The sequence below is a fragment of the Sorex fumeus genome, unplaced genomic scaffold (assembly GCF_029834395.1).
Source record: "Sorex fumeus unplaced genomic scaffold, SorFum_2.1 ptg000005l, whole genome shotgun sequence".
Classification (NCBI taxonomy): Eukaryota; Metazoa; Chordata; class Mammalia; order Eulipotyphla; family Soricidae; genus Sorex; species Sorex fumeus.
Window position 1 is genome coordinate 6,155,211 of NW_026606062.1, and position 22,024 is coordinate 6,177,234.

General features: G+C 44.5%; 1 protein-coding gene and 1 non-coding gene across 2 annotated transcripts in view; both read right to left on the reverse strand.

Moving 5' to 3' along the window:
* Nucleotides 1-22,024, reverse strand: part of DNER (delta/notch like EGF repeat containing) — a 332,962-nt gene that overhangs the window by 25,906 nt on the left and 285,032 nt on the right. Inside the window, exons 9-10 of the mRNA XM_056122053.1 lie at nucleotides 18,543-18,665; nucleotides 4,165-4,278 (exon numbers count right to left, since the gene is read on the reverse strand). Of these exons, the coding sequence (XP_055978028.1) occupies nucleotides 4,165-4,278; nucleotides 18,543-18,665 (237 nt within the window). The remainder of the gene's footprint in view (nucleotides 1-4,164; nucleotides 4,279-18,542; nucleotides 18,666-22,024) is intronic.
* LOC130030980 (U6atac minor spliceosomal RNA) lies at nucleotides 13,529-13,651 on the reverse strand. Its single transcript, XR_008793600.1, has one exon. It is a non-coding gene; the product is annotated as a U6atac minor spliceosomal RNA (small nuclear RNA).

Here is a 22,024-nt window from a genome sequence, read left to right on the forward strand (position 1 = left end):
GAGAAATAGCTAACAGCTATTTTGAAATCATCTGTGGTGTAGCAGAAGCCAGAAGAAAGCACTGTGCTCAGGTTTACTCTAATGGCCCATGTTAGATGCTACAGCCACGTTCCTAGCTCTTTCCATTATCCTCCCCTTCCCTCTCATTAGGAGACTTCCACTGTGCCTCTAGCTGATGGCAGGAATATGAGGGTGGATTCTGATGATGGAATTAGTCAACCAGAAGACAACTATGTTTCTCAGCTTATCCTGGGCAAATTGTTTCCCATCATTTTAGGCACGGTCTCTGAGGATTTATTATGAATGCGAGGAGCAAGTGGGGGTTCTATTTCCACCTATTAAGAGGAATATGTTTTCATATGCATTTCTATCCTCACTGTTCCATTTGCAATAAGCCTGTGTGTCATCTTAAGTAAGATGAGTTCTTAGCATACCATCTTTCTCTACTTGTAGCTGATTTAATAAATCTTTATGGTTCTGCTGACTTTTTATTATTGACTCACTTACTTTGTTTTTAATTTGAGTTGGGGAAAAATCAATTACTTTTAAGTCGCTGTTGTGCTTGAATAACGCTTGTGATGAGCATACGGAATGAAATTTCTACTTGACTAAGGCTGAAAATCAGAGTCTGAACTTTAAATCCTTTATAATTTCTTTTCAATCTACTACCTTTTAAAAGGCAATGTGCTGGGGCTAGAGAGAGAGCACAGAGTTTAAAGTGTTTTCTTTGCAAGCAGCAAACCCAGGTTTGATCCCTGGCACCACAAATGGTCCTCTGAGCATTTCCAGGACTGACTCCTGAACACAGGGTCATAAGCATTTTCGACACCACTGAGTATGGCCCAAACAACAAAAATATAAAATAAAACAAAAGACAGTGTGTTAGTGTCACTTCTGATAGTATTTCTGCAAGTCTATACATTTACTTACTGCTTAATTGCATACACTTTCCTCAGAGAAGTTAACATTTTAAAAGGCAAAAAAATAAAACGCACTGCTGTTGGGAAGCCCTTGGGTAGAATTTACACTAAATTATATCAATGAAAATCATCATAATCTTAATACCATGTATTAAATATATACCTACTGCATGACAAGCACTGGATTCATTCAAGTCCGTAATTACTTCACAAGCATTTTCTTTCAGACAAAATCAGTTAAAAAATAATAACATGGATCTAGTAGAGCCACTACCCCTTTTCTTCCCACTATGAAAAATTACACAATTGGATAGAATCTTTGTTTTAAAAATTTAAATACACACTTATTTAATAAATGTGTATTTTAAAAAAACACATTGTAGGGAATATGTGACTAAGAAGGAAAACAAAGATTATTCAAGTTCTCCATCTGTAAGGTTAGAACACAATGATCTCAGTGAAATTAAGAAAACTTGAATTTGTGTTGACAAGGTCACTAATTTCTAAGAAACATACCACAGGAAGTAGAATCATTCAGAAAAAGATGATTCTACACATTTATTTAAGTTTAATACCAGAGGTCTGGCAAACAAGATAAAAGACAAGAGGTCCCCATGGCTGACTAAGGACTAGGAAGTCTTCAAACTCTCATTAACATAGAGATATTTCATTTTTTTACTCACTCCGTGCAGTGAAGAGTTACTCATGCATCATTCAGTTCTTTTCTAAAGATGCAAAAGGCCTCACATGAGGAGTAGGAAGTCATCACTCTTCCTAGCATAAAAGCTGCTGTAGTTACATGAGCTTTTTCATATTTGGGATATAAAGAAGTATTGCGATGGGATAACAAATGGTCAGAGGCAACCAAAGCTGGGAACTGGTCTAAAGAACTGAATTTGCTGAGGGGAGGAGAGTCAGGGACAATGGTGGAAGGGAGCAAACTCTCTGGTCGATAGTGTGGGTGTGGGGTTGAAACCCTATCACTAACATACTATAGATCACGATGGCTAGGATCACATTTTTAAAAAATCCCTAAATTATAAAAACAAAAATCCAATTTTTTTTCTTTTTTTATTAGTGAAAAACCATGAGGTACAGTTATAGGCTACAAATTTTGTGCTTGGGTTTCAGTTATACAATGATCAAGTGCCCATCCCTCCACCAGTGCCCGTCATTTTTTAAAAGTGCGCAAAAAATTTAAAAGGTCACTTTGAGAACAAAGATCTTTTAATAACCATAATCCCAAAATGTTCAGTAAATTAAATCTCAGTATGATTAAAAGAGTGATGACATTTTCCCATGAAAAGTATTTGGAAATTGTTGACTACTGGGCACTGAAAAATAAATATTGAGACGTAGTTAGTTGCCTTAGAAAATAGAGGTTGTCACCATTCAACCTTTAACAATACGTATCAACTTTCTGCTCCACTCAGAAAAGGTCTCTTGATGTCTGATTTGGACTATTGCACAGACAGAAAGGTCTGTGGGCTTGAAAGAACCTTTAGATAAAACAGATAAAATAGTTTCAGGTTCAGGCTTGGAGGCAGAGCAGTACAAAAAAGACTAACTTCTGAAAAAAATGCTAGACTCTTAATCCCCGGCACTATCTCTCTGGCCCTGAGTGAAGTTCTTGACCCAAATGATGAAGCCAACTCCTACGTAAATATGTCTTGGACTGAATACCTATGACAAAAGAGCGATTTGCCTAAAGCATTTCTCTCCATGAGGGAACTTTAGAATGCTTACTCGCTGCCAATAGTAAGTTTTGTAAAACCTCAGGATAATGAAAAAGTCTCTGGGTCCAAGGTAGCAATTCAGAATAGGGACTTTACCCTTACAAGAGAGTTGTTAATATTTATCAGACTCAGAAGACTAGCTCTCAGAACACAGTTGGCTTGTTCTTTTAAAAAAAATTCAAAAGGTTCTATGATCACCTATATTGGGGAAATAGATAATTACTCCACGTCAGGCTATTTTCACTCGGAGCACCCCAGAGGGGGCAGGTGAGAGATCACTCCACCCCAAGGGACTCAGCCCCGGTAGCCAACCTCCACTACCCAACCACCACCATGTGCCAGGCCCCTTTCCAGACATCTTAAGACACTTCCTACCCATTTTCCATGATTACCACACCATGTTTGATGGAGTTCAGACAGTAGGCAGAAAATCATAGGGAAAAAAATATTATATATAAATATAAATATATATATATATTTATATATGCCTCTCAGAAAGCCCAGCAAGCGACCGAGAGTATCCCGCCACACAGGCAGAGCCTGGCAAGCTTGCTGTGCCAAAACCAGTAACTGTAACATGTTTCATTCCCCTGACCCTGAAAGAACCTCCAAATCATTGGAAAAGACAAGTAAGGAGAGACTGCTAAAATCTCAGGGCTGGGACGAATAGAGATGTTACTGATGCCTACTCAAGTAAATCAACAAACAAGGGGATGACAGTGATACAGTGATATAATTACTATTCTTGATAAGACCTCTTGAGTCACTAGTGTATGACAACCTGTATGATTTACACCCTAGAAACTCAAATGGGGAGTAAAACCACTGAAGGATTTGGCAATTATGTAAGGAATCATGGAGAAAATCTCTAAGAAAATCTCTAAAAGACATAACAGAGATAATACTGAGGAAGAAGTTGTAGATTTGAGGAAGAAGTTGTAGATTTGCTTAATATTTAAAGAAAAGATTGCATTTTCTCTTTCCTAAGATGCCAAGATAAGGGTCAGAGCAATATTACAATGGGCAGGTCAATGTACACGTACATGTGGCCAATCCAGGTTTGATCCCTGGCAACCCAGATCATCTCCTAAGCCCCTCAGGAGTAAGCCCTGAGCTCTGCCAGGAGTGGTCACACACACACACACACACACACACACACACACACACACAGCCAAGATCAACTGTAAATTGCAAATTAAAAACTTACACAACACACACAAAAAAAACTAAATATGATGCGACCATACAAAATAATAATTGTAAAGTCTTGGTATAAAGGAGCTTTCAAACAGAAAATAGAAAAAGAAGCTAAAAGAAAGTGTCATGTTTTAATCAGATAAATTTTAAATATGGTTTATGAAACAAATATTTAATAGACATGTAAAGGCAAGGACAGTAATGGTATTCAGAACCTGCCATCATGCACATATGGAAGTTTCTGGGTTTTTTCTTGATTAACAGCCACAATCTTGGGGTGAAAGTGAGAGCTCAGCCCCAGAACCACTTGCCTGTGAATCCAGGAGGGCAAATGCACGTGCCGTTCAGGCCTTCGCTATCACAGGTGCCTCCGTTCAGACAGCTGACGTTGGCGCAGGGGTCCTTGTAGGATTCACAGTGAGTCCCTGCAGAGAACAAAGAGGAGAGTCAGTAAAGGGACCATCAGCTCGCAGGACCTTGGAGAGCAAAGCGTGCCAGCAGCCAGGCAAGTATGGAGGCAGATTCCTGGAATGTGCATGTGCGTGTAAGAAGCACCTTCAGAGGAATGAGCAATTCCATTCCTGCCCAAACCTCTGTACAACTCTACTTTCTTTCTTTCTTTTTAAAATTTTTTATTAGTGAATCACTGTGAGTTACAGTTACAGACTTAAAAACTTTTGTGCTTGCGTTTCAGAAGTACAATGATCAAGTACCCATCCCTCCACCAGTGCCCATTCTCTACCACCAGTGATCCCAGTATCCCTCCCACCACACCTACCCCATCCCCTCTCACCCCCAACCCTTCCATCTCTGGCAAGGCATTCCCTTTTGTTCTCTCTATCCTTTTGGGTGTTGTGGTTTGCAACAGAGGTATTGAGTGGCCATCGTGTTATTCAACTAATCTCTGCAGAAACACCAAACTGACAAAAATTCCATATACACAAGATTTCAGACTAAGAACTCTGGGGTCTTCTTTGAGTGTGGGAGACATTCTTTTGGGTACAGAGTTTTGGAAGCTACACCTACACCCTACAGCCACTGTCATGTAAAGTTGTAGGCCCAGTTCTACAGATCCTGAAGTTTCTGGAGCACATGACCACACATGTGGCTACATGACACCTTCAAAATTCCACAATGCTGATATCCCAGTAGGGCACACCAAGTTATATAGGAAAACAACACAGAAGCTTACTAATCGCAGTAAACAAAAGCAATAACACAGAAGGTAAACTAACAACAAGCTGCCTAGTAAATCCTCAGATAAAGATTTAATGAGCCTAGGTGAGATATAATACTGCAGCATTGTCCTCCCACTGTTCATCAATTTGCACAAGTGGGCACTAGTAATGTCTCTATTGTGAGACTTTTTGTTACTGTTTTTGGCATATTGAATATGCCATGGGGCGCTTGCCAGGCTCTGCCATACGGGCTGGATACTCTTGGGAGCTTGCCAGGCTCTGCCATGCAGGCTGGATACTCTCGGTAGCTTGCCAGGCTCTCCAAGATGGACGGAGGAATTGAACCCAGGTCGGCCTCATGCAAGGCAAATGCCGTACCTGCTGTGCTATTGCTCCAGTGATTGAGATATAACAATTTTCACAAATTTTCTTTTACGATAATATATTTTTGATAATTCCATTAGCCATTTAGTTGTAACAAGCAATATAAAATAAATTACTCTGTGCCTTCTAAGGGAGCAGGCATGGGATGTAGTTGGGAAAATGAGGACATAGTGGAGGGAATGTCACTGTGATGGTGGAATTGGAGCTGGAATATCAAATGTCTGTAACCACTGTATGATGAACAACTTAGTAAACTGTAGTGTTTAAATAAAGAAAAAAAAGAAAAAATATATGTATTAGTTTATAATTTCATTGTTAAAAAAAACTTTAAAAAATCCAATGCTAGTTCCAAGGTGTTTTGCTGTTGTTTTCTCTAGAGTGTCAAGATAGATGAATATCTCTCATTTCCCCACTCCTTGGAGAGAAAAGGTAAATGATATTAGATCCTGCAAAATGATATTATTACCACCTTTCCTGACATCCTCAAGGAAAACAAGCATAAAGCTAGCCTATAAACTGTAACTGAGTAGTATTTATTTAATTTCTCTCCACTTTGTTACTTATTTCATATTGTGCAAAGAATGGCCACACCCAATGACTCATCCTGTAGTCACTGAAATTACTTTTGCTGGCATTCTCTGCTCTCATTTTTTTTACCCAATTCCTCCATGAGCAAGGCTTAGGCTCAAGATGGGAGTTGGGTAGTCAGAGAATATAAGAACATAGAAACAGAACAGTATGCACACTAAGAACTTATTAGAACCAGATGAAGCATAGAATGGATGGGCTTTAGGTTTGTGGCATCCACTTCTCCTCACATCCAACCCATGAACATGCTCTGTCACACAGTTTTCTGAAGTGCCTCTTAGTTAGCTTTTCTTTCCTGCTACAACCAGTACCCTTGACTCCTGGCCTCCCGCCTGCTGGCATATGGGGCCCTGATGCCATGACCCAGCTCCTTGTCTGTCTCCGGGCACTTGAATCAGCCTCCCTGACCTTCATTATACTTAGACCCAAGATTCCTGGCAATATACATGTTTTGTTTCATTGAAATATCGTCATCTGGGGCCAGGGAGATAGTCCAAGGGCTAAGTACTTGCCCGAGGCACTAGCCAACTTCAGTTAGATGCCCAGCACCATATAAGCGTCTCCAAACACTGCCAAGAGTAACCACTGATCTCAGAGCCTGGGAAAAGCCTGAAGAACTACTAACTATGGCCCCCACATCAAAAAAGATTGGCATTTGTCAAATAATTATTCTTACATTGAGTCTGTCTAGCTTCCTCATCTGGAAAGCTAGATTTCTGATTTGCAGGTTATACAAGATCAATTTTTTTTAAAAAAAATGAAATGCAAAAAAGTCTTTTCTGCTTCAGAGTGTTTATTAAAAAAAATAAATAAATAAGAACGCACATATTGACAAACTCCTATGGGGCAAATTGGGGAACCAGGTGCCAAAAAAGGCTTTCAACTGTAGTGGGATACACTGTCCCCAGAGTTCAGAGATATCTGAAATCTGAAAAAGATTTCCCAGGGCACAGAGAGGATAGATCAGGTAGGGCACTTGCTTAGCATATAGCCAAAGGTTCAATCACCAAGACCCTATATGGTCCCCCAAGCATCACTGGTAATGATCCCTAAGCACAGAGCCAAAAGCAAGCTCTGAGCACTTCCAAGTGTGGTCCCCAAACCAAAACAAATAAATAAAAAGGAAAGTTTTTTTTTTAATATCTAAAGTGAGATCCAGTAAGCATGATCTTTCCTGGGTTCCTAGTAATCCATTTGTCAATCCAGCCTGGATCACATTAACATAACCAATACACGAACACACAAATGACCACATTTTTCAAATATGGCTGCAAGGCTAAATATTTAAAAATCACAATCCTCAAACCTGAATGAAAATACCCAAGAAAATAGAGCAATTGCAGTCTTCTGGGGGTTTTCTTTGAGAGCGGGGGTTGGATGGGAGGAGAAAAGAGGGAAACTAATTTTATCCCTTATTTTGCTTTCTCAAAAGATAAGATAGTCACATGAGATCAACTGAGAGTTTCCTGGCAGCAAGATGGGACAGAAGCTCATCTTCACAGAAACATGAGGACGCTGAGGAAGAGTGGTCTTAAAAGTCCCCAGTTGGGGGCTGGAGTGATAGCACAGCAGGTAGGGTGTTTGCCTTGCACGCGGCCAACCCGGGTTCGATTCCCAGCATCCCATATGGTCCCCCAAGCGACCTGAAGCTAGGAGTAATACCTGAGTGCATGAGCCAGGAGTAACCCCTGTGGACTGCGGGGTATGACCCAAAAAGAAAAAAAAAAAGTCCCCAGTGATGCTGACACTTGGCTCTAAGCCATGCAGAGCCCTAGATAGAACTTATCTGACCTATGTGTGCCAGTTGTCTAAGGGAAACTTAAATAGAGACTAATCATGCCACTGATAAGCTGAGGCTGCCCCCATTCAAACCTCCTTCTCAGGCGCTCCTGCCACCCCTGCTCTCCTCACCCCACCCAGGGGCCCCCAGCTAGTACACAGCACTGAGGCTTCCATGACCTCCTTTCTCCAGCAGAAACACCTTCCTTGGCCCCTCCCCCCACACACACAGCTGGTCTTCATCTGTCACATTATGTCAAAGTCCAGCCCAACCCACGTTTTTTTCTGAAAAATTGAACCCCATTTCCCACCTCCCACAAGACAGGACCCCTCTTTATTGCCTTGTATGCAAAAAGCATGCTGAGAGCCTCATCACCCCAAGGTTGCTGGGCTCAGTCATAACTTTTCATCATTCGCCGCCCCCCCCGCCCCCACAAATCTCTGCATCCTTTGGAGCCCACTGGAGCTTCCCACTGGAAGGAATTAGGGACAGGCTTGTCCCTAATCACAGGCCTGTCCTGACTGAGTGGAGACAGCCAGTGTACTTTGGCTGACTCACAGCAATGCCAAGGGAGCCTGAGGCCATCCCAAATCTGCCTTCCGACACCCTTGGTGTGTGTGTGTGTGTGTGTGTGTGTGTGTGTGTGTGTGTGTAGGGAAGAGGCAGGCCCTGCATCCAGCCCAGTCTGGGGAGACACACGCACCACCCCCTCCCCCCCCCCCACCATTGGCACGGACCACAGCACGCACTGTTACGAAACTTATGTTTAGTCTCAAGCAAAAATAAACTGTAATTCAGTCAAAACTAATAAAAATTCATACTTTTCATACTCAGGGATGGAGAGGCAATGTTTCTGAAAACATCTCCTTTCCAATGGGGCTTTTGAGAGAAGTTAATTTTAGCCTTAGAAAGAGCAAGTTTCTCAACGAGTGAGTGCCGTCACCATAAATCTCAGTGGCCATCACTATTGGGTTGCCAGGAACATTCTGAAAAAAGAGAAAAGCATCAGTTGGTCTCTGGGAAAATGAAGGCAGGTGAAGAAAATGCCTTGATGTGTTCTCGGGATGTTTCCAGTCTCCTGAAGACATCATCTTGTTTTATGAAATTTCATTTCTTTCCTAAGAACTTGTCCCAGGTCTTGCCTCTCCCCAAGTTCAATCTTCCTCTCAACTATTTCTAAAATGACAGTGTACATCTCGACCTGGGCCTCATTACAGCTTGTGTATGTCTGTCTCAATCTGTTTTTCCAGTTAAGTAACAACCTGAAAAAAGGGAAGAAATTCTGACTTTTGCCATTTTATTCGAATCACAGTACTTGAGAAACTTGAGAATTTGTTAGCTGCAAAACAACCAACCCAGAAATTCTAGTTCACAGATCATATTGGAGAATTCCAAAGGACAAAGAAAAAGAATATGATTTTTTTATAATAAAACTTTTGTCATTTTGGGGCTGGAGCGATAGCACAGAGGGTAGGGAGGTTGCCTTGCACATAGGCAACCCGGGTTTGATTCCCTACCATCCCATATGGTCCCCCAAGCACCGCCAGGAGTAATTCCTGAGTGCAAAGCCAGGAGTAACCCCTGAGCATTGCCGGGTGTAACCTAAAAAGCAAAAAAAAAATTATCTGTCTTTTTTGAGGGGCTACACCCACTTATGCTCAAGGGCTTGCTCTTAGGAGCGTTCAGGGGACCTGATGGGGTTCAGGGGATTGACTCTAGGTTGGCTGCATGCAAGACAAGTACCTTAACTTCTAAAGCAGCTCTCCATCCCAATCTCTGTAGACTTCTAAAAACAATTAGGTGCAATGTGATCATATCAATAACTAATGACCTTATCACTCTCAAGAAACCTTCAGCAAGCATGAAAATATAAATGAAGATGTTCTTTCTAGAATTCTTTAGAATAGCTTCACATCAGAAGTGACAAGGGAGGGGCAGGCTATATCTCATGGAAACTTCACACCACCATGTAAGATAAAACTAGCTAGATTTCATAGCCATAGCCAGACCAAACATAATGGTATAATTAAGTATTAGGTATAATATAATTAAGTATTACTAGCACTGTCCTGTCCTCCCGTTGTTCGCCAATTGCTCGAGCGGGCACCAGTAATGTCTAACAACAAATTGTGAGACTTGTTGTTACTGTGTTTGGCATATCGAATACGTCACGGGTAGCTTGTCAGGCTTTGCCGTGCTGGTGAGATACTCTCAGTAGCATGCCGGGCTCTCCGAGAGGGGCGGAGGAATAGAACCGGGGTCGGCCAGGGTCAGCTGCGTGCAAGACAAGCGCCCTACCCACTGTGCTATCGCTCCAGCAATTAAGTATTAAGTATAGTATAATTATTAGGGAACAATACAGAATTGCATATGGACTCAAGCATAATTGCAAACACATGGACGTTTTCAAACATGAGGGACTGAGGAGATATCACAAAGGTCCAGAATATGTGCTTTGCAGCCGTGAGTTCCCGGGTTTGATCCCTGGCACTTCTAAGTGAAGCTCTGCACCACCAGGATGGAACTTCAAGCCACCAGTCAGTGTTCTGCACCACCAGACGAGGGAGCCTTCAAGTTACCCCAGGGCCCTTGAGCACCCCTAGGGAGGCCCCAAACTAAATAACTACAAACAAATCCCAATAAAGGATGTGATCAGAGCTGATCTCACTGTGTGCCTGTGCTCTGTCGTATAGTCATGAGCTGCGCACATTTTCTCTTTCCTCCCCTCAATTATTATTCTTAGTGCTGCCTTATTGTCATACGGTGAGATGAACATTTGTGATCACAAATGCCCAGCAGTTATATTGCCATTCATTTCATTTGTTCGGTAGTAATAAAAAAATCATCACATTACACTGCTGTAACTTGACTCTTTTTTTTTTTTGACAATACAAGATTATGAACAGTAATCAAAACTGCCAAGTCCTACCATGGACCAACTTTGAAGGGAGAATCAGCACTGCAGCGTGCCTGAAAGGGGCTGACTCCTGGGCCCCCTCCTCGCACTTTGCTTTCATTCCACCCACCATGGAAACCTCCTGGGAACGTGTTCCAGACGTGTCCTGGGTTTCATCTGTGTAAGGGAGCAGGCTCAATGGCAGTAAGGGAGCAGTTCATGAGCACCAGCTTGTACAAGTCCCAGGTCTCAAAAACTGCAGCAAATTTCAAAATGAAACCAGGGCCAGAGAGCTAGTGCCAGGGTTAAGATGCTTACTTCGAACACAGCCAACTTCAATTCCGTGCACCGCCAGGAGTGATCCCTGAGCACAGAGCCCTGTCCATAAAAATTAAAATTATAAAACAAAGAAAATTATGCAGTTACTGCCTTTCGGGACATGAGGATTTTGTATGGGGGATGGGGCAAGCTGGAAGTCAGAAAGAGTGAACTGCATGGTGGACCCCCAGGGCGACAGCAAACAGGTATGTGGCTGACTTGGGTTCAACTCCCAGCACCTCATGGGCCCCTGAGAATTGCCAGGCTGCAGCTCTGGAGGGCCCCCTGTACACTGGGGTGGCTGGTATCCTTGGCACTGCAAAGAGCCTCGTTTCATACTGACTTCCTCCAAGACAGTGTCCCCGGGGAGAGAGTGCCACAAATCTAGGACCTTTTTCCCCCACCACAGTCCTCCCCAGGATGGGAGAAGGAGGGATGGAGAGAAGAAGAGGAAAAGGGAAAAAGGAGAAGAGGGAAGGGGGAGAGGGAGAAGGAGAAGGAGGAGAGTGAGAAGGAAGAGAGGAAGAGAGGAGAGAGGTGGGAAGAGGAAGAAAGAAGGGAAGGGGAGAGTGGAGAAGGAGAGAGAGAGAAAAGAGGGGAGAGGAGGAGGGAGAGAATAGAGGGGAAGTGGAGAGGGTGAAAGAGGAGAGAGGAGAGGGGGAGAGGGAGAAGAGAAGGTGGGGGTGAGGAGAGGGGAGGGGAAGGGAGAGAAGACGGGGGAGGGGTGAGTAGAGGGAGGAAGAGATGGAGGGATGGAGGAGAGAACGAGGGGAGAGGAGAGGGAGCTCTAACCCCACCTCTGCCCCTGTCCTTCCTCTGCCACCAGCCCTTTGACACCCCCTACCACACCAAGTTTAGAAATCCCTCCCTTCATTCTGCCTAGCTATGACTGATCTTTCCAGTCTGACTCAAGCCTCACTCTAAAGGCGTCTGTACATACACTCCAAGTAAACAATCCCTCCACTGCAATGAGATTTTCTTTTCAACCGTGTGTTTTTGCTCTTTGCAGAAGAAACAGCGTTCTCCAGTGCAGCATCACATGACAATCCCACTCTCACCAGGGTTCATGCTCTTCAACACCACAAAGCAAGTCTCCATCTTCACCACCCAACCAACCCATCTATTCAGTGGCCCCCACCCCCCAAAGCCACTATTTTATTCTTATAATATCACAATCACAACCATCCTGTTATTCGTCGATTGCCTCGAGCAGGCCCCAGTAACGTCTCCTTCATCCTAGCCCTGAGATTTTTTTAAAAAGAGCCATATTCAAGGCTCTTTCAGAGTTAGGAGAATGAGACCCTTCATTGTTACTGGTGTTTGGCATATTGGGGACGCCACGGGGAGTTTGCCAGACTCTGCCGTGTGGGCAGGTTACATTCGGTAGCCTGCCAGTTTGTCCAAAGTAGGAATGAGATGATAAGATGTCCGGGAGCTGGATTTTATAGTCTCTGAGTCTTGGCCGTTGATGGGATTACACAGCGCCAGGGGGCCAGTTGGTGGGTGTGACCCCCGCATACTGGAATTTGGAGGATCTGGGTGGAGGATGCTCATCCCCGATCCGAGTAGGCTTGGAGATCTCAGCCCTGGGATCCGCGTGCCTTTGTTCCTCTGCTGGTACCTTCATGTGTGCAGAGAGTGGTCTCAGCATGGTGGTGGCTGGTTCTGGAGGTCTTTGGCTGCCAGGGCCCTGGTCGGGGTTGGGAGGAAAACTAAACCTGCTCCCCTCCAAGGGGCCCCGGTGAAGACAGCCAGGCCCGGGGGCAGGAGACTCTGTGCTGTTCTCTTCCGGGAGCTGGGTTTTATAGTCTCGGAGTCTTGGCTGTTGATGGGATTACACAGCGCCAGGGGGCCAGTTGGTGGGTGTGACCCCCGCCTACCGGAATTTGGAGGATCTTATAATATACAAGAGATTTTATTTGTTTTTGTTTTCCTATATAACAAAATCATTTCTGTTTTTTGTTTTGGTCTCTTAAAATTTTTTTAGTATCGGACTTACTTCACTCAGTGTTAATTTTCTTCCATGTATCCATGGTTGCAAGTAGGATTTCACTATTTTTTTAATAGCTGGATATTATCCCAGCTACATGTTGACCTATAGATACACATTTTCTTTCTTTTTTTTTTTGGAAGGAAAAAATTTAATCCAGCCTTTCTTGGTAATGAAAATTTCTTAAAAGACAAAAAAGATATTGGCATAGTTACAATTAAAATACTTCATTCCCTGTAATGTTCAAGTGAAAATGAGATAAAGCAACCCAGTTACAAAGTAGTAGCTTCTAAGAGAATTATCCAATCATTCTAGTAAAATGTTAGTAAGGAAGCCTCGTGCTAATGGAGTACCCACACTGTGTTCCTGCACGTAGCCAGAGACCCATCAAATCAACCAGCAACATCCAATATGGCCAGAACAGCCCCTTCCCCTGCAAGTCATCCTCCCCTGTGCTGCCAACCACAGAAACAAGACTTGATGTTTTATTACTCAGAGATGGTTTAACAAGGTTATGTCCAAGAAGCTCCCTATCAGTTACCAAAAAAGTTGGTTAGATGCCACGAAATAGGTGGCAGTGTCTTAACCATATGCGTGTTGCAGGCTGAAGCCTCTTCCATCCTTGTCAAGGTGAGTGCTAACCTTCTCTCCTTTCATACAACACAAGATACACATTTTCTTTAGCCTATCATCTGCCACTCAACAATTTAAGCCATTTCCCAGGTCTCGGCTCTTGAGAACAATGCTTGATGAACAAGAAACATCATCTCTCTCTTTAAATTAGTGTTTTCATGTTCTTCTGGTAAACATCCGGAAAGAGTAAAACTAGATCATATTAATTGCTATGTTTAATTCTTGGAGGACTCTCTATGTGCTTTCCAGTGACTGTACCAATTTACATTCCCTCCAACAGGGCACAAGGGTCCCTTTCTCTCCACATCTTGGCCAAGACTTGCTCTTGAGTCATGGACACTCACTCAGCTGTGAGCTGATATCTCTATGGCCTAGATTCACATTTCCCTAAGACTAAGAGATGAGGAACATCTTCCCTTGTGCCCGTTGGCCATCTGTATGCCTAGTTGGGGAAGCGTCTCTGGGATGAGAACCTTAACACACTTTCATGCCTTCCAGTCCTTCCCATCTCTATTCATTCCAGCTTATGGGTCTAGCTAAAACAGTATGTTTGTTTTGGGATCACACCCAGTATTTCTCAGGGTTCACTGCAGATCATTCCTGGATCTTCCACTCAGGAATCACCCCTGGCAGGGCCTGAGGGACCCTGTGAGGGGTTAGGGATCAAACCCAGGACAGCCGAGTACAAGGCAAATGTATACCTGCTGTGCTGTCACTATAGCCAATTAAACAGTATGAACCTTTAGTCTGGTCATTTCCATTTCCCCTTAGGAGTAACTGTGATGGGGCTCGGAGACAGTGAAACAGTTACAGGGAGCAGGTACATGGTCTGGATTCAATCCCCGGCACCACATGGTCTCCTGTGCATCTCCAGGTGCCACTCTGGAGGCTCCAGCACCTCTAGGGAGTCTGGGAAACCCCAAGGACCATAGGCTCCAGCAACAACACATCCTTGGGTCCTTGCATTCAACCCATTGACTGAGACACACCAGTGGGGCCCCTGGACATCACTTGGGAGCCTCCCTTGTTAAACATAGAACAGGTGCTATGTGCACATACTGGTGACCTTAACTGACTCACACTTTTGGGTAATTTCTTCCTTTAGCGTGAGTTTCTGGCCAACAGAATATGGCAGAAGTCAGGAGGTTTTCAAGATGCAGCTTCGGCCAATAAACAGCTGACAGAGAGCCTGGTGGGACCAAGTGACATCATTCCGAAAGCCCAGGCCTCCCCAGATCAAGACTGTAAGAGCAAAGGCAACTCCTCTCGCCATGTCTGACTTTCCAGAAGCAAGCGGCCAAGAATTCTGTAGCAACAAGGATATGAATGTTGCAGGGTCTAGGGGATTTAGAAACTGGCCCTTCCCCATGCAAGTCCTTCCCCCCTCAGCTTAGTTAGTACCCAGCCCCTTCCCTCCCCAGCTTAATCAGTACCTCACCCAGCATTATGAGACCATGGAGAGGGAATCATTAATCCATGACTGGACCTACAAACCTTTACATCAGAATTTAGACCACTGTCTTGCAGTAATTCACTATGCAGTGACAATAATCAATATATCGGGTATGCCTGTTTCTTCTAAGGGACTCTTCTTCATCTTTAAATCATCATTCACAATCACATTAACATCACCTCTTCGGGCTCCTCTCTGAATGAAATAAATGTGTTTTCTATCTTGCTCCCCCTGGCTAGCTTCATTCAAACTCAATTCCAATTTGGTTAGAATTCTTTAAAAAATCATTCTTTAAAGGGGTACATGCTATTATGCTTCCTAAATCTCTGAATGTCCAAAATCTATCTCTATAATCAAATATAAATAGTCCTTGAAGTTGCAGTTCTTTTCTTTCATTCAAAAGCCTAAAATAATGTTCCTTTATGCAGTTTTATCATAGAGAAGAACAGTGCAGAGTGAATTTGATTCTCTTCTTCTTATATGTATCCTGCACTACCAACTACCTGTTGGAAAATAACACACACACACACACACACAAACACACACACACACATATACAATCCCTCCTGCCCAAATCCCTATCAAATACTTTCAATTCAATCTTGGATTTGAAATTTTACCAGAAAACTTCAAATTGTGTATCATCTCTTTCATTAATCTCACTGACACTTTAAGCCCAGTGTACTTGAAAACTTCCATTGTCTTCAGCTCACAGACTTTTCCTAATCACACTTAATCCTGGCTTCATTTCCATGTGTTCTTTGGTCTGGAATCCATCATTCCCATGGACAAAGATCTTTCTTGCCCATTTCCTCTTTTTTAACTCATGGTTCTAGTTCCTCACATTTTTCCACTTTCATCATAAAAGAGTTGCTTCTTTAGATTATCCCAAATCTCAATTCCATTTTGAATGATGAGTATTACATTTGTTTCGCCTCCTCTCTGGAGTGTTCAGAGTAGTCAGAAGTCTCTTTGTTTTGATTTCCTGGCTTTGTTTCCTGCTGAGTTGCAGCGACAAGCTCCCCTTAATGGTGATGCTGAACCAATTTCCATCAGAGACAAGAGATTCTTAGTCGGTGCTAGAAAACCAATTAGTCGGTGCTAGAAAACCAATGGGGGCCCATCTACTCAGGGGGAAGGTATCCCAGTTTGGGGTTCAGGAATCTCTATGTCTGAGCAGATGAGACCAGGCTCTACCAAACATATGCATAAAAGAAGGGGCCAGCTCAGCCCAAATGCCTTTCTCATCAAAGATGGCCACAAAGCCATGAAATTCCAAGAGCTCCCTACCTCATGGGTAAGACTGTCAGCATGGACTTTCTCTCCTTGCACTCAAGGGTCTTTTGGGGTAAGCTGGTCATCCATCGTCTCCTAAACCCCGTCTAGGTTAGAGCCCAGTTGTAAGGAAAGGTTCACATAGCCACACCCTTTTTGAAAGAACCCCAAACTTCAAGTGAAGTCTGAGATTCTTCACCAGGGATCTATCTTCTCGATGACTCATGAGGGAGAAAGTAATTGATAAAGGAAGTTCCCATAAAAATAGAGTAAATGGAATTTAGATCTTCTATGGAAGAGAAATTTCAGAAGGGATAGTGAACACAAAATCAGCTAATATAAAAGAGAACAGACCTTCAATGGTTGTGACTGCAGATAATTGTGAGGGGGAGGACTTCTCAAAAGGTGGACCATGACTCAGGCCATCATCATCAATCAGGAATGTTCCGGAAATTCAAATTACTGGGTACCACTCCAGAGGGAATAAAACCAAAGCAATAAAGCGGAAGCAGCCATCTCTCTTTTGACATGTCCCTACCCCCAGCAGAACCAGAAACCAATGCACATGCATCCGAGAATCAGTACTGGCAGAATGTGGACAAGAAGCTAAATCTGAAAATTTCATCAACGCTAACCACTCTGTCATTCCATGAGGTGGAATCCAAATCAGTCATGTTCTTAAAGTATGTGACTTCAGGTGGTGCTTAGAGGAAGTGACAAAATTTAGGAATATCCATGGTGAAACTAGGAAGGAAAAGGTGGGAACGGTGAGCATCCCCTGTGAATGAATCTGTGGAGATTTACTAGTGGGTCCTCACATGCTGCTGTATCTTTTGTTTCTTAGTCACATGATGATCAATGCCTCAACAAGAGAATAGGGACAACGGTCCTGTCAGTCACGTAGATGAAATCCATTTCATAAATCTTATCATGCACCCAAAAAATTGGGGAATTTTTTATTTTTGAAGGCAATTTAGCACTACAACTCCTGACCTTGGAGAATCTCAAAATCACTGTAAGCACCAATCACCTTTTCTCACTCAGAGAAAATAAAGATGCAGCAGTCCAAGAGAAGTACAGAGAACAAGCATTAAAGCCTGTGGATAGGGTGATCATGAAGTACCTCCTTGGTCTCCAGACTTGGGGGCCCAGGATTCTTCTTTCCAGAGCTGAGCTGACTCTCTATTAAGCGACACCCTGATCACGCTGCACCTGAAATCCACAGGCAATGATGCCGCTGGATTCAGCCTTTGTGGGAGCGGGGGAATCTGGCACTCAATGGGTGTCATGCTCTAAAGCCACATCAAGATTTGCTGCTCCTAATGCAAAAACTTCCCCTGTCCTTTGATCAAGGCCACTCATGCGACCTCCAAATGCTCACAAGTACATCCTGACTGTGAAAGAAAGCAAAAGCCAGGTCTACCAGCAGCAAGGGCCTCGCACATGCAAATGGGCGGAATTGTGGAAGTAGCCAGAGGAGGACAGATAACGCACAAGGACTAGAAGTGGCACCTCAGAAGCATTGCAGAAAACAGAGCTCAGCCCAGCTTTCCCACCGTGCCCAGAGAAACACGCATGGCAGCTGAGGGACACACTGTCCAGGCACTGCCCCCTGAGGATGTCTAAAAGAGTTATCACTTCCCAGGGGCCAAAGCTCCAGAGAAGGAACATCTGTCCCTCCCAGGATCCCCTAAATGGATTTAATGCCCTCAGGCATGTTAGAACACTCCCGTCATGTTAGCTGTTCCACAGCGACTCTGACACATGTCCCGGGGGGGTGAAAGAATGTTTCCCTCTCCACTGACTCGTGAATGAAAATTAGAATTAGCACCTCTGTCTCTAAGAGAGTTTGTCCCTCTCTCCAGAGCCGCTCTCTGCTTTCTTTCTCAGTTTCCCTCTTTCTTCCTTTCTGCCACATGTCCCCTGAAACTTGACTGACCATCCACCAACTCTCACTGTCCATCGACCACTTCTCACATGGCCCACAGAGAAAAAAGCTAACATATACGAGGGGCAGGGCTGGAGAGACGGACAACACTTGGTTATCAGGAAGGAATTCCAGGGGTCTTCGGGGCCTTTGAAATACAACAGCATATCAAGCACCAGTAAGGAGTTTATGCATTTAAGCTGAGAAGCCTGGGCATATGGTCAGGAGCCACTATGGTGGCAGCAGGCCCCTCGGCCACCCTCTCACCTTTGTACTCTGCCAGGCACACGCACTCGTAGCCATTGACCAGGTCCCGGCAGGTGGCACCGTTCAGGCAGGGCGCAGACAGGCATTCGTTGTACTCCTCCTCGCAGTAGAGGCCATGGTAACCTGTGACAGAGGGAGAGAGGCCTTTGGTCAAATGGGGGGATGGTGAGACCCACCCAGGACCCACTGTTTGCAAAGCAATTGGGCACCCGTTGGAATGCAAGGCCCATTGGAATGCAAGAGGGATCCTGCCATGGGTGGATTCCCAGGAAGTCTGACAGGGAGGAGGGGGAGGAAGAGGTTTCCCTTAGGTGGCATAAAGGTTAAGTCAGAAGCCAGTCTCATGGCAAGTGTCAGAAAGCGCAAGGTTCCCGCCACGTGGCTGTCATCACTGCCTACAACCGGAAATTAGTTCAAACCAATGGGAGGCGCCAGAGAGATAGTGCAGGGGCTAAGTAAGGCACTTGCCCGGCATGTGGAGGACCCCAGTGCCATCCCCGGCCCCTACACACTGACCCCAGTGCCATCCCCGACCCCTAAGCACTGCCAGAAGTGTCACTCCTGAGCACAGAGTCAGGAACAGTCCCTGAGCTTCACAGGGTGTGACCCTCAAAACTCAAAAAAAGAAACAAAACCAAAGCCAACAGGAATGAACTAAGAATGAGAGAAAAGACTCTGCTGTAGCACCGACAGATGCTAAGGCAGCTTTCCCATGCCTTCACTATAAGAAACGATTGCAACTTTCTTCAGAGCCCTCCTTCCTGTTCCCCCAGACCCGAGGGCTGGGAGGGTGGGTCAGGATAACATTTGGAGGGGCTGTGGGAAACAGGCCATGGCAGGTCTTAGGAATAGGAGCTCAGCCCAGTGGTGTGGGCACCAGCTCTTCTAAGTAGCTGGAAAATTACATTCAGCCAGAGAGGATTCAAGAAGAGGGTAAAAATATGCATTCCTGTTACTCTTCTGGTGAGGGAACAAAGCTCACAAGACTTTACAGAAACTCCTGAGGAACCATGAAGATGCTGTTCTTAGGATATTTCTAAAATAAGGATTTAAAATAAGGCTCCTGAGCTGGAGCCAGAGCAATAATATAGCAGGTAAGGCGTTTGCCTTGCATGCGGCTGACCCTGGTTCAGTCCCCAGCATCCCATATGGTCCCCCAAGCACTGTCAGGATTAATCACTAAGCACAGAGTCAGGGATAACCCCTGAATACACACACACACACACACACACACACACACACACACACACACACACATTAGGATTCTCTCAATTGAAATATTTTCCCTCGTATTTGACTTTTTCATTATTCTGAAGAGTCAGGAAAAAGAAACCCACACTTTCTCAGTAACAGTGAGCCAGACTCTCCTATTTGCAGAACAGGTGTTTATATCAAAGGACCAGACGACAGGCCTTCTTGGTGAGTTGCATCTGTGAGGCTGTTTTACACTTTCAAAAACCTGTGCTCCTGCCAAGCTGAGGTGGAAGCCAGCTGCTTACGTCTGGCCCTGTCTGAAAAAGGAGGATCAAGCGAGCCCCCTGCCTGGGTGGGGTCTAGAACTCAGAGAGGCTAAGAAAGCAAACCTACACACAAGCAGAAACTATAACTCTCAGCTTTCTTCCGGCTTCCCGACTTACTGCCGGCCCAGAAAGTGACATGTGTCCGCGCTAATGCCAGTTTTCTCAAAGTGGAAGACACTGCACTCCTGGTGGTAAGGGGGACGCTGGAACCATTCAGAGGAGGCAGAAGAAAATGCAGGTGCAACTAGGAGTGTTTTTTGTTTGTTCTCTTAGAAATAAGGTGGTTTCAATGGGATACTATGCAGCTATCAGGAGAGATGAAGTCATGAACTTTGCTTATAAATGGATAGACATGGAGAGTATCATGCTAAGTGAAAGGAGTCAGAAAGAGAGGGACAGACATAGAAGGACTGCCCTCATTTGTGGAGTATAAAACAACATAACATGAGGCTGCCACCTAAGGACAGTAGATACACGGGACAGATAGATTGCTCCATAGCTGGAAGCCTGCCTCCTGAGAAAAGGGGAGAAGGCAGCTGGAATAGAGAAGGGATCACTAAGAAAATAATGGCTGGAGGAATCAGTCGGGATGGGAGATGTGTGCAGAAAGTAGATAAAGGACCAAACATTATGGCCTCTCAGTGTCTAGATTGAAAACTATAATGTCCCAAAGTAGAGAGAGATTATAGGGAATAATGTCTGCCATGGAGGCAAGGGGAGGGTGGAAAAGGGGGGTTATACTGGGAATATTGGTGGTGGGGAATGTGCACTGGTGGAGGGATGGGTGTTTGATCATTGTGTGATTGTAACCCAAACATGAAAACTTGTAACTATCTCACAGTGATTCAATAAAATTAAAAAATAAAATTAAAAATAATAAAGTGGATTTGCAGGAAGGTACGAGGCTGTTGTTTTTCTGAAGAGGGGTGACAGGCCGAAATCAGCAGGAACCTTGATAGCTCACCTGTGAAAGAGCTACACTTGCTTTCTTCCGAGTAGGTCGGGCCCAGTTTGGCATCAATGACTAGGTCCTTCTTTAAGTGCATCTTCCACTCCAGTTGGTTCTGAACCTCTTGCTAAACACAGGCTGTGCTCTCAGTCTGAGGGGACCCCACCCTCCCAGAGACTGACATGGAAGAGGATTGCACAGCCTTTGAGAACTTGATCCTCCTCCACTTCACCAGATTATATTCTCCACACCGGAGATTCTCTACAGCAGATAGGTGCCCACGGGCAGATGCATTTTTGGTGGTCACCAGTAGAAGAAAGAGGCAGCGGATGTTACTGGCCCAGCTAAGACCCCACAAGACAGAGCCCAGCATGAGATCTCAGAGCCAGAGATAGAGAGAGAGAGAGAGAGAGAGAGAGAGGAGAGACCTTCTCTAGAACCTTCACCACCCCCACCCCACTTCTCAAACTGTGGGTCACACAAATGAATGTAAAGCTCATGAAAAATTTGACCACAGTAAAAGGATTTTGAACATTCAAGGAACCAACATGAAACCAATATCAAATGTGAAGGGAACATGAAGCGATGCTGCCAGCACATGTCTAGGCTGCATTTTTCGGGCACAAATGGGCCTAGGAAGTCTAAGGCCCTGTTCTAAATCAGGGATCAACAAACTATGCCACACAGGTGAGAGGCATGGAAGTCAGCGGGTGCAAATAAAGTTTTATTGAGAGCGATAGCACAGCGGTAGGGCGTTTGCCTGGCAAGTGGCCGGCCCGGCCGAACCAGGTTCGATTCCTCCACCCCTCTCGGAGAGTCCGGCAAGCTACTGAGAGTATCTCGCCTGCATGGCAAAGCATGGCAAACTCCCCATGACGTATTCAATATGCCAAACACAGTAACAACAAGTCTCACAATGGAGACGTTACTGGGCCCACTCGAGCAAATCAATGAACGATGGGAGGACAGTGCTACAGTGCTACAATGGGATACAGTCGCACCAGCCAGTTGGC